Source organism: Pholcus phalangioides, unplaced genomic scaffold, assembly GCF_987345545.1.
Source record: "Pholcus phalangioides strain wild (caught in Gottingen) unplaced genomic scaffold, Ppha-v1.0 ptg000003l_1, whole genome shotgun sequence".
Classification (NCBI taxonomy): Eukaryota; Metazoa; Arthropoda; class Arachnida; order Araneae; family Pholcidae; genus Pholcus; species Pholcus phalangioides.
The window spans coordinates 39,334,783-39,348,536 of record NW_028301596.1 but is presented as its reverse complement, the minus strand read 5'-3'; the positions used below and the strand labels follow the sequence as shown (position 1 = coordinate 39,348,536).

Here is a 13,754-nt window from a genome sequence, read left to right as displayed (position 1 = left end):
TGCGGGGGGAAAACCGATGTTATGAAAATATTATAAACAATATTTATTTGAAAAATTATAAAAATAAATTAAGTGAGCTCTTTCTCTTATATAAATAAACATTCAAAAATATGCACTTATACTGGAAATTCTTTGATTTTATGCATTTATATGCATTAATGCTAAAATAGGACAGCATATGCATGTATCGCAAAATGCATATATTGCATCAATACAAATGCATTTTAATGCATATGCAATTAGCATTTATAAAACCCCTTCATATGCCTGCCCCCCCCCCCACAGATTATAATACATGCCAAGTATTATGTGTCAATTTCATGTGCTGCCATCTATACGTTAATTTGTGAGTAAAGTGCGATTAAATAATGTGCCATTGCAGGTCCCTTGTTCTCTGTGGCGAGACATTTTAAAGGAATTCACTCATAATTAGAAAAATTGATGGCAGGTGGCAACACTACTCATAACAACCATTACGCATAAAAAGAACTCCACGTGAGGCTCGCTGCACGTACACGCATATTCCAACACGTACCAATTCATTTGAAGTTCCTCAGAGTAATATGGGCAAGGTGCATCTATGGTTTAGTGGGTTGCCGAATCTCCGGTTCGATGTGATAAATAGATAAGGGCCAATCATTGATATTGGGCTGAGCTCTGCTATAGATTTACATTACTGGCGATTCCAGAAAAAAGTCAGATAAATTGTATTAAATTCAATGCAACCAACCAGCTAATTTGGTTAAAATTTAAAGAGCCTGAATAAATGAGTCTGTACTTTAAACTTCTGCAATTAGGTATGATAACAAAGAAAATAACCTCTTACACAATTTATGATGAAATTTAGGCGAATGTCCCAAAAACGAAGAATGGAATGAGTGTGGTACAGCCTGTCCAAAGACTTGCAAAAATTACAAGCTTCAAAATTATATGTGCCCAGCTGTTTGTAAGAAAGGTTGCTTCTGTAAGAGTGGTCTCGTACGCAATGACGATGGGAAGTGTGTGGGACCTTCACAATGCCCTCCTGGTAAGTTATAAGTACGTGTCAAATCTCTGTCATCCATGAGGAAATAACTGAAAGATTAAAAATTTGTTTGTATTTCTATTTTCCTCTCAGATAATAGATGTCCTGCCAACGAAGTATATAAAGACTGTGGTACCGCGTGTCCGCGAACTTGCGCAAATTACGGAGCACAGATAAAGTGCACAGCGGATTGTAGGAGAGGGTGCTTCTGCATGGAAGGTCTCATAAGGAACGACTACGGCAAATGCGTAAAACCAGAGCAATGTCTTCCCGGTTAGTTTGCCAAATTTCAAAGCAATCTCGTATCCACCTTCTTCCTTCTTCACCACCACCAACTACTTCCTGTAGTTTTTATTCATATTTAACTTATAGAATAATTTGCGATTACAGGAGGTTGTTCTGCAGATCGAGTGTACACGTCTTGCGTGAATCCTTGCAATGACTGCTACCGAAAAGGTGTTTGCGACCAACCTTATGAATGCGTCGAAGGCTGTGACTGCCCACCCGGACAGTACATGACGGGATACACTGGTACTTGTGTTCCTGAAGAACAATGTCCAATCAGTAAGTAATGTACCATATTTTTTTTCGGGAACAAGGATCTCTGAGAATTTGAAGTTTAGTCTCTTTCACAGTTCAAATCTGTCTCGTTGTTCAATGTTTATTCCTGAATTCACATTGATGAAAGCATCTAATCTAATAAAAGTGTTAACATTTTAAGCAATATTTAGCCAGGGTACTCGCAGTATGCTACTGCTCAAAACAAATAGGGGAGCAAGCAAAAAAGTGAAGAAAACCGTGCGAGACAGCCACGTATTGGCATACAATGGATAGTACACGCGTATCAATGCGCAATACAGAAAAAAGACGTAAAAAAAATTTGGAATTAAGCTTTAATTCTTTGAAAATATGGAAAAAACATGAAAAGATGATTTAGGGCAACAATTTGGTTACATGTAAACGATAAAAAAAAGTACTGTTTAGACATGATGCATGAGTTTTAATAGGGCGTGTGGCCTCCTCGAACAGCTAAGACTGCTGCACACCTGTTTGCCATGGATGCGATGAGGTTATCGATCAGACTTTGGGGAATACTGTTCCACTCCTCAAGAAGTGCAATCTGCAAGTCTCGGACAGTAACAGGCGGCCTTGTTCGCGCAGCAATGCGTCGTCCGAGCATGTCCCAAACATGTTCGATTGGATTCAGGTCAGGAGACCACGCTGGCCATTCTATACGTTGTATTGTTTCAGCTTCAAGCATGTTCTCCACCAGACGAGCTCTATGCGGTCGGGTATTATCATCCTGGATAACAAAGGAATCTCCAATGGCTCCAGCGTAAGGGATGACATGAGGTCGCAGTATCTCGTCTGCATACCTTCGGGCCGTCAAAGTGCCATTCCGAATGATATGCAGGTCCGTACGTCCACCTATGCCTGATTCCACCCCATACCATCCAACCAGCTCGTCTGTATTGTGACCTTTCACGAACGAATGCGGGGTTATTTCGAGTGCCCCTGTCCCTCCATACCAGAACACGTCGGGTGTCACACTCCAGACTGAATCGGGACTCGTCTGTAAACAGCACTTGACTCCAATCATGTTGCTCCCAATCTCGATGTTCAGCAGCCCATCTTCTTCGGGCCGCACGGTGGCGTGGGGTCAACGGAATGCAGACCATTGGTCTACGTGCATAGAGCCCTCCCTCACGAAGCCGATTACGTACTGTTTGGCTGGACACCCTTCGTCCTGTTGCCAAGAGCAACCGTCTTTGCAGCTGCGTAGCATTCTCTGTTCTGTTTCGACGGGCTGTTAACCGTATATACCGGTCATCAGTTGCTGTAGTGGCGCGGGGCCGACCTTGCCCTGGTCGACGTCTAACATTTCCTGTTTCTTGGAATCGATTCCACAGCCTTGCAACAACACTTCTTACACTGCGCTGACGTCCCGACTTCATCTCGTAGAGAAGTTCTAGTCAGTAGTAACCCAGTTGACGAAGTTATCTCACTTCCTAAGAAAATTACAGCAAATGAAAGCAATAATATGTTAATATCAGGGGATCGGCCCTTTTCAAGAACTGCTACGAATTACTAAGGATTTCTTTTTAAAAAAAATTATAAAGCAAAAACCAATGAAGACAACAACTGACAGAAGATTGAAATTCTTTTTAATACTTTTCTGGCAACTGCTGAAAAGCTTTCCTCATCGTTTTGCTCAGTAATAATGTCTAGTTTGCGAATTACAAACCTGAACGAATTATGGCTTGAAACGCCAGAAGCTTACACAGCAATATTTCTGAATTTCGTCGTACATTAGCTGAGGAAAATGTTGATTGGCGAAACTTGGCTTAAACCATATATTTCAGCGAAAGTTGTGAATTATGATTGTATTCGAAAAGATCGTAATTTTGAGAGGGGAGGAAGGACGGGGGTGGCAGCGTTGCTATTTACATCAAACGACATGCTACGATATCCTTTCACTTCCTGATTCCAGGGCTTGGTGTTGAAATCGCTGATTCAAATAAGAGGAAGTTCAGAATTTTGGCGTTATTTATAAACCACCAAACAATATAATCGGCAATCTTCTCCTGCGGCAATTCTTAAATTGCCGATATTTATCAGTTATGGCTGGTGTTGAGTTTCCCCCCCAAGAACCCAACTTATTAATTTTTTCTTCCAGGAATGCTACGTAATACATGCGTGCGTACGTACGTACTGTAATTTCAGTTTTAAAGGGACTACTAAGTTACGCACATGTACTTCGTCCACATTCGTATACGGAACTTCTAACACGGAATGGTAAATGTTGGAATGTGTACGTGTGAACCTGACGTGACGTTCGTTTCTGTGTAATGCTTGTTATGCATAATATGCCGCCATCTGCCATCAGTTTTTTTTCTAACTATGAGTGAGGTGTAATGATTGAATAATTGTATCGTTGTGTAGACCTTTTTGTCTCTGTGGTGGGACTTTTTAACGGGGGATCGGCCGCATTTGCGTCTTCAAGTTGTAAACCACAGAAAACCAACTTCAGACGACCACCACTAAAACGAAATTAGGGGTTAAAAAGAACTAGGCAGCCACCAGCCTTATAATAGGTAACTGGTGTAATAAAATATTGGACTCCCTCGAATGCACGTAGACCATTTTAATTTTCGGGGGTCGCTGAGAAAAAGGAGTAAGTTTTATCATCGTCTTGCTATTCGTGGACAACGACATTGTCCCCTAATTGCTTACGTAAAATCATTGGAAAGGCAGCTAAAAGCTATCAGTGTTTCAGCGTCGTTCACAAACAATCTCATCCCCAACAATCACTCTCTTCGCTTCGCGCCCTTTTCACATTTTTACTCTTTTGAAAGATTTTTCTTTACTCTTTTAAAGACATTTAGTGTGGATCCTTTAGGCTAAGATCTCTACTCTGTGCTGTTTGTAATCTCAGTGAGGTGATGCGAAATGACTTCAAAGTAAAAGAAGGTTTGTTTCTATGCAAACTAAGTTTGTTGCTGTAAAAAGACTGGATGGAGGCAAAACAATCGAAAATATTGAAAATACAATAAGTATGCTTGTGCTGTTTAGCTTGTGCATCTTGGGCATCTTTTTATCAGCCACCTCGTTGGGCATTTTGCCTGTTGTGGCGTTGTATTTGTATTTGTATTTGTATTTTTTTTTCTAGTAAAACTAGCATTTAAAGCATTTTTTATTGTTTTTCGGATAATTCGAGTTTTCCGATAATCCAAGGTGGCCACGGTCTCATCCAGCTTGGATTATCGAGACTATTGTACACAGTCGAACTTGGTTAATTCAAATTCCTACGTCACTGGAAAAAAATTCGAATTATCCAATTAATCTATCCTGTATTTGTAAAATAACTATAAATTTCAACTTAATCTGCAACATTCACATAGGATAATAATTATCAATTATCAAAATTTTATCATCAGTTACGGAACTGTTTTCCATATTTTAATAATTTATAATTATAATAATTGATCTGTTCGCTGCTACATTATTCCACTTCTCTAGAATCAGAACCACTGCAGAATTTCTTGACCACGCCTAAAGCCTGATGTACGGAAACTGTTCATGATCATCTGTTACGAAACTGTTTCTCAAATTTTGCCTATCATTTTTATGCTATGAAGGAAATCTATTATCATTAACGTATTACAATTTTGTAGTTTCCGAAATTTTCCATGGTCTTAAAAATTACGATAAAAAAGATTCAGATTTTGAATTTTACTCCTTGATGCATAGGTTGAACAAAATAGTCGGTATTAAGTGGTACATAATGTCGATGCACTTGAACCAGCTGAACAATGTTTAAATGTTAAATTTATTGAAGAAAGATTGGAGAGAAACAGAATTTTTTCAAACTCTTAAGTCTCTACAAATTTGTTATTTAACAACTAGTCAGTCTGATTTCTTGCAGGAATTTTCCAAACTAAATTTGCTCCTACAAAAATCATGCTTTTTTTCCTCCGAATCATACAGAATTATTTAAAAAAAATAGAATTAAAAAATAAATTTTAACATTAAATTTGATATAATACTCAAGGGGGGAGTTCGTAAAGCTTCGAATTTACCAAGTTCTACTGCATTTACTTCTCTTTTTGTCCATTTTATTCGTCGTTTCATCCATTTTGGATTTTTTTATTAGTCCATCGGATGTATTGTTCATTTTTAATCGTATATTTTATATCATTTTCAAGTGTTCTTTTGTTTTCTTGTTATTTTTTGTGTGCGATTATCTTCCTTCCTTTTCCAACTGTAAGTGGATTTTATGTCGATAGAAACGTAAATAAATAAGTCTTATTCGAAGAAATTAAGATCTTCTTGTTCATATGGATTTTCAGGGCAATGTCCAGCCAATGAAATATACAAGGATTGTGGAACAGCCTGTCCTCTAACGTGCAAAAATTACAACACAGATTTCGCTTGCATACAGGTCTGCAGGGAAGGATGCTTTTGTAGGGATGGTCTCGTACGGAATGATGACGGAATATGTGTGAAACCTGAGCAGTGTGTTCCTGGTGAGTTTATATATGTTATGAATATACTTGAATTACTCAGAACTTTCCGTATGCAGGGTATTTTGCAAGCCCTTATTCGGTTTTTATATCATCAGCCGTTCATCGGAGAGGTATGATTTCAATTTAAGAAATGCTCAAAACATGATCATTTATCACCCTGTACTAGTTTCGAGGTTGAAAATACAGTGCGTCATAAAATAAAATAAAAATCTAATTTTTTATACGGTCCTCAGCATACAGTGCAGTGTGCTTCAAATAAGAAAGTTGTTTCCTCCGTCTCTCTCTCTCTCTTCTGAGGCCAACAAAATGTTCATACTTCCGAGTGCAGTATTCACTGAGATATTTGATTTAAAAAGCCGGAGAAAATTTGGGAAAGTGCAGCGTAAACTAACTGTCAATTCTTTCCCCTTATTTGTGATTTCTTTCCGCAATTTTTTTGACGCACTACATTAAACAAAACTAAACGAACCTGACCAGGCGCTCTCGCATCAGCGATAAAAGTGATATAAGTTCGACACCCCAGAGTGTGCAGTCGTGCCGGAAAAACTCCAGCTGGCGTGTAAGCGTGGGAACAGGAAAAAGAAAAAGAAAAAAATAATAATAATAGAAAATAATATTAGAAAATAATAATAATAAGAAGAAAAAAATAGTAATATAGGGCATGCTGTGGGCTCTTGGGCAGTTAGTGAGGTTTCAGCTTCTTTTCTCTTGCTCGTCGCCTCTTTTGTTGGGGATAACTGGTAGACACCAGGGCCGTCTTGAGAATATCGTGGGTCCACGGGTCAAGTGGTTTTTCGGAGGCCCTACCTGGTATATCCTGGAAAATTTCAACTGGATCTCATTTTTGTGAGGCCCCATGCATTAAGACGGCACTGGTGGACATGGTGCCTCTTTTCCTTTAAGATACACTCTATTTTCGCTCTCTAAATTTGTAGAGTGATTTATGAACACATTTTGAGCATATTCCAAATTAGAAAACTAGATAAAAGCCGAATCAGGAACAAGACACCCTGTATAGTATTTCTACAATATCGTAATATTTGTCGGATTACAAATCAATGTCCAAAGAATGAAGAATACCAAACTTGCGGAACAGCTTGTCCACAAACTTGCAAGAACTACGGAATAAGAATCAGTTGCGTAGACGTATGCGAGAAAGGATGCTTCTGTAAGAAAGGCTTCATACGGAATGATGAAGGGAAATGTGTTGAACCTGACCAGTGTGTACCAGGTGAATAACTGTGCTCGTTATTGTAATAGGGATCAAACTCATAATGATTTATGAATGTTAAATTCATGTAACGTATATATGTAATTTTTCCAGACACAATTTATTTTCTTTATGCTACAGGAGAGTGTCCGCTAAACGAGCAATATTCTAGTTGCGTCGATATATGTAATGAATGTTCCATCACTGGCGCCTGTAACTTTTTGATGTGCAACAGTGGATGTGATTGTATACCAGGATACACCAGATCTGCACAAAACAAAATTTGCATTCCAAAGTATCAGTGTCCTGAGTGTAAGTATAGGTCAGCGTGATAAGATTTATTCTTTAGACGCCATTGCATAATACACATTAATGATCCATTGCATTATCACCTCTCTTGTAATGTGCAAGCGCTTCAAAACTCGGACGTCGCATACGCGTACTTTGAAATCTGCTTGGATCATTTCATCACTTGAATGCACATGGAGAAAATTGCTTTTCTTGTATTGGCGAAGATGACATTTGGCGTCAAATTTATATTTTAGAGAATTGATATACAGTGAAACCTCGCTACGACGTAACGATATACCCCTCGGTTATTCTTTCTGATGCTCGATTTAACAATAAACCAGAACGATATTTTTTCGAATCTTTTTCGGAATTGCCTATAGTCTAATGTTAAGTGCCTCTGAATATTACGGTATCCTTCACTACGATAAATCCCTCTATATAAATATTTTTTAGGATATTTCGAAACCAATATAACGAAATTATTTATATTTCACTCAAAATAACCATCAGTATATATTTTAAATTACTCACCAATGCTTATAATAACAATAATAACGTGATCCTCACGGATTCCCAAGGGATCAGCATGATCCGTCCAGGGAATTTGTTAGTGTTAGTAAACATCCATGCCGGAACCGGGATTCGAACCCAGACCTGCACAGTGAAAAGCTAGTTCCCTAACCAGGCGGCAGTCAGTGGGTTATTTTCAGAGGGTTTTTAATAACAGCAGATAATTTTGCCCTATTTAACCTTCGAAAGTGGTAATGAAGTTGCCACAATCCTGTTTTCTGTGTAATACACGAAAGTTTCATAATCCAGAGGTTCCCAATATTTAGAAGCCCGGTATTATGCTTTGCGCAAATTTCTGCCATATACTCGCCTAACATTTACGCAAGGGGCGAAATGTCGGGTGTGAAATAAGATATCCGGTCCAACTCACGTAGTCGTTCACTTTGTTCCTCATACGTCCACTCACTTGATCACACATACGTCCACTCACTTGATCACACATACGGTCACTCACTTGATGATTCATACGATCACACATACGGTCACTCACATGAGTTTTCCCTTCCAAAAGAACATTACACATTCGGTGATAATTTCAATCTGTGAGTTACAAACAATGTGAGAACAATTGTTATGATTTTTAGCATAATCAGTATCTCCAACGCTAGTAACGCAGTGCTGTGGAGCATTAGTGTGCGCAGAAGCATGTGTTTATCAACAAGTGCACAAGCATTATATTTCAACAAATTTTTGTTAAAATGCGTTTTGCTGACTTTTGCAGATAAGGGGGGGGGGGTGGTCAAAAATTGCCAAAAATTTGCTTACGTAATACTTGACCGGACCATTACCGCCACTGGGGCACGGGATCTAACGCGCCGGGGAAGGCAACAACAAACTGCATGGAACTTTTCTTTCTCTCCCCACTGCTACATCCTTACTTACAGAGCTCTGAGGACCAAGCCGCTACTCCTGGCTGGCCGAAAATATGAACTGAACTTATACTAAATCGAATCTCTTGCTACAAGTTCTAAATAATTCTCCTGCAAATGTATGGAAACTGCATTTTGCTTCACAATATTTTTCAATCTAACAGTAATAAAGCCCACGTGATATAATATATCCGTTTTGAAAAATTGAATTGACATTCAGATAACTTAACGCGTCAAACTTATGCCTAGAAATTCTCCTCGGGTGCACGCTCTTTCGCGGCTTCATTACGAGTCACCCCTGGTAAATTGTGAATACACGTGAATCATTTTTGAACCCTTTCCCTCTTCACGGGTAACCCGCCCACCCCCCTCCCCCAACCTTAAATCTTAAAATGTATCGGTAAAGATTAGTTTAATCTAATTAACCCCATGACACCATACCGGTTTTCAGATGTGGCTAGTACAGCGTCGGCCATTTTCATGGTCAATTTTGCACAGCCACCATTCAAAAACCGGTTTTTCGCAGCTCAAACTCGTATAATGTGTCCGGTGATGACCAGGCTTCACGAGTCGTTTTACACTTCCATTCAACGTTAAAGCAAATGCTGTGGTCAGTATTCTCAGATATGACATTAGTAAATGTCTTTATCAACTAAGAATTAGATTGTGATAAATCAACAATATCTTATTGAATGCAATGAAAATTATGCAAATTGTCAAATAATTACTTATTTATTCGATTCTAATTGGCAATTCAACGAATATAAATATTACATTATTATTGTTTCGTTTATTTTTCAACAGATAATGCGTGAACCCATGCAACGACTGTTTCACAAAAGGGAATTGTCAGTTCTTGGTCTGCAACAAAGGTTGCGACTGCAAGATAGGCTACTACAGAGATGAAAAAACTAGAAAATGCATTCCTCAAGAACAATGTCCGCCGATAATATGACTGATTTCATTCCAAAATTACACGAAAATGCGAGCTGTTTTCTCTGTATAATTTTCGAAATGTGTAAAATTTAGACTTAATAAAACCCTTTCTTTTTAAAAAGCAAAGTCTATTCTTTCGATTTTCTAAGACAGTAGTTCCTGATCTGTACATGGATCTCCTCAGGGTACGTAATGGACCGTTCAAAGATACGCGAAAGAAATCCAGTAACGGGTGAATACCGTGTATAATAATGGGTGTAATATGCAAAGAGCATATTTCCTATTTACGCGTAAGAGAGAAATTTATGTGCGCATTTCCATTGGGCACTAAAAAGTATGCACTGTACAAGCTGTCCAAAACTGTTTGCACAGCGGATATTTCTGCAACGTTGACGTTAGAAATATACCCAACGTCTTAACTAGGATTTTTGCCACCCGGGGCAAACATGATTTTACCGTCACCAATAATTTGAAATTCGATAATTTTATAATGGTGTTTTTTGTTTCCACCTGAAGCTTGCCACCCCCTAAATTTTGCCACCCGGGACAGTTGCCCCCCTCTGTCACTCTCTAGTTCCGGCCCTGACATACCTATCAGTTACATAGTTTTCAAATGGCGTACTGAAACCCAACATGTATAAAGTTTACCAAGACGTCGTATACATTAAAAAACTTGAAAAATTTACTTTTTATGTAGACACTGTATGCTAAAACTTCCAATATAAGTGAAATATAAATTCGACTTTTACACGTGATTTACAAAAAAAATATCATATTGTTAAATGCAATGTCAACAGAGATATTCGACTTTGAAGTTTATCGCCAATTACTCAGAGTGTGGTTCACAAGTTTTGAAACGTAAATCAAATTTGAAGAAGTAAAAATTGCGTAATTGTCAAAGTAACTGTTGAAAAAAATTGTAATTGCTATTTATCGTGAATAAAAAAAATTAAAATATAATTGTCATAATTCTATTTGTGTACAGTTCCTAAAAATGGCAACTTTTAAATAAATGAAAACTTGCTAAAACAGGCATAAGTTGCCAAAACAGTGATTTTATATATTTATTATTTCGATAACTATTGCATTTAAAATATTTCTTTTTGCAAGTGACGTTTCGAGGGGGGGGGGGGGGTTACATTTCAATAGTTGGAAGTTTATTCATACGGGGACTGAGTAAAAACTAAATTCCTTTACTTTTCTATGCAAAAGGGTTCCTCAAACAAATTTTGAAACTTTAAGAAATTGCACGCCATTTGAAAAATTTTTATAACAAAAAAATATACATGATATATATATATATATATAAATTCGCCGTCATATACATGACGGGTGGGTGGTTGATGAGATAAATGTCGCATTAGCACTTACATAAAACACTCTTTATATTTACTACTACTAAACCACACATGCACCTCGTCCATACTCCTCTGCGGAACCTCTAACGAATTGGTACATACGTGAAGTTTGTGTTTCTGTGTAGGTCCTTTATATTTACTACTAGCTACTATAATACCCGACGCTAAGCGGGTAGCGAATAAACAAATCCTACTCTGCTAGTAACATTATGGAAATTTAGCGGATCGTGATTGGTCGAAGTTAGTGATGAACCATTACGTTACTAGTAACAATGAAACCTTGGCGAAATTGAGCGATTTTTTTTTTTTCTCTCTAACGTTATATTTGGTTTCAGGCGGTTTTTCGATTTTCCTCAAATATCATTGTTTTATTTTATTAATTTCACAAAGGCTTAAATTATATTATTTAATATTAATTACATTTAGAGATACGTAAATTTCGCAACAAAAAAGTTTTGAAATCAAATTTCACATTTAAAAAAACCGGCCATATTAATGGAAAGTGTTAAAGTTCTTGATTGAAATCTGACATTGTAGTGCAGTCGAATCCCGTTATAACGAACTTCAAGAGATCAGAGAAATTTCTTCTTGATTGAAATCTGACATTGTAGTACAGTCGAATCCCGTTATAACGAACTTCAAGAGATCAGAGAAATTTCTTCTTGATTGAAATCTGACATTGTAGTACAGTCGAATCCCGTTATAACGAACTTCAAGAGATCCGAGAAATTTCTTCGCAATAACGAAATTTCGTTATAAAGGAATACCAGGTTTCTTTGCATTGTTCCTATGTAAAGTTGTCTGGGGAATTGGAAAAGTGTCCTCAAAATGAGATTTTCGATAAAACGGGATTCGACTGTAATATCTCTACTTTCCACCTAATTTAACATAATTTTCCAAATGTTTTTTATATCTTTTTTCGAATTTCCAAAAATTTGCATATACTGCCCAGTACACTTATAACATAACCCGCATATAGCATAAACCGTGGATATGACATAGGTAGTCTAATCCTTAGAATTTGGCCGCATTCATACCGGACCAGAATTGAACGTTTTCGTCGGTTCCTAGCCTGTACAGGCTGTCTTCCGACCTACAAATTGCCTGTGATCGGCATATGAAGGAAAAGACAAGTTGTGCTTGCGTGTAAGTAGTGTATGTGTGGAGAGAAATAAATTTTAATGTCAATCAAAGTGTGTGATTTACAGATCTTGGAATTCAGAGCACTCATCACGAGAAATATTTACTATATTCTGAAGGAAAATTTGTCATGGGGGGGGGGGGGGTGAAAAGAGTAGCTGATGTTGTGTTACCCAAACACACCCCCCCCCCCCGGATTATGTGACATAATTGAGAGATGCTAATCAGAGATTTATGTTTACAGAGCATGAGTAATTTTTTTAAAAATATCGTTCATTCATTAAATAGTACAATAATTATATACTTTTCATGGTTGCACTGTCTGTGAACACCCCTCAGTAGTCAACCCTCTTATATGGGGTGTTACTAAATTGCACAGACCTTGTAATACTTTATCAAAAACTGAGTGTAATTTCAAAATATATATATATATATATATATAATAATTGCAATATGCAACTTCTTTTTTTTTTACCACACTCCACAATAATGTCCACAAAACAAAAATAAGTGTTGTCTTATAAGTTTGCGAAAAGGAATAAATGAGAATATATCAGTAATACATGGGAATAAATCAACCGTATTTCACCAGAGTATTGAGATGGCAAATATATAACACAGGCTGTTTTTTATTTTTTTAGAGTTCAAAGCTAGTTCATTGTCCAGGTGCCATCTAACGTATACATAGGTCTGGGATGCGTTGTGGGAAGTCAATAGCTCATTCATATTCAATATATTTTTACCTTTGTTATAACGTACCCTGCTTTGAAATACACTGTGGATATAATAAATCAAAATAATGGTCTTAACCAAGAAAACAATCCGGATACAGTCGAATCCCGTTTTAAGGAACACTTTTCTAATCCCCCAAATAAGGTCACATAGGACCAATGCTTTCCTTCGACAAAAAAGCCCCTAGAAAAATAGTCAAAAACAGACACTTTTGTACATTTATTTGAGTGATATTTTGACCGTTTTCCCACAAAAAGACCTACATTTTTTTTCTATAATTTAACACATTGCCAGAATACATTTCTTATAGAAATGCAACAGAATACATTGCCAGTTACAGTTCTGATCAACAGATGGCAATAAATAACTTTTAGCTTTATCGCCATCTTTCGAGGAAAAATGTAACTATTCTCTCAATAAAATTTTGGACAATAGAATCCTGTCTTTCTGTGTAAAACTATATCGTCTAATGCGAATTTTCACTTCTTTTTATTACTGTGTGGTTTTTTTTATTGGTGACGATGATGGCAGAACAATTGTTGCAAATCAACTCGGTCACTTGAAAAGCTTATGCTAATGCAAGTGTGTTGGTGACGT

At 37.3% G+C, this 13,754-nt stretch overlaps 1 protein-coding gene across 1 annotated transcript in view; it reads left to right on the top strand.

Annotated features, from left to right (window-relative positions):
- Window positions 1-13,754, top strand: part of LOC149088522 (zonadhesin-like) — a 135,314-nt gene that overhangs the window by 22,237 nt on the left and 99,323 nt on the right. The window contains 7 exon segments of the mRNA XM_089252083.1: window positions 848-1,027; window positions 1,118-1,297; window positions 1,415-1,588; window positions 5,875-6,161; window positions 7,120-7,286; window positions 7,401-7,583; window positions 9,799-9,943. Coding sequence (XP_089108209.1) covers window positions 848-1,027; window positions 1,118-1,297; window positions 1,415-1,588; window positions 5,875-6,161; window positions 7,120-7,286; window positions 7,401-7,583; window positions 9,799-9,943 — 1,316 coding nt within the window.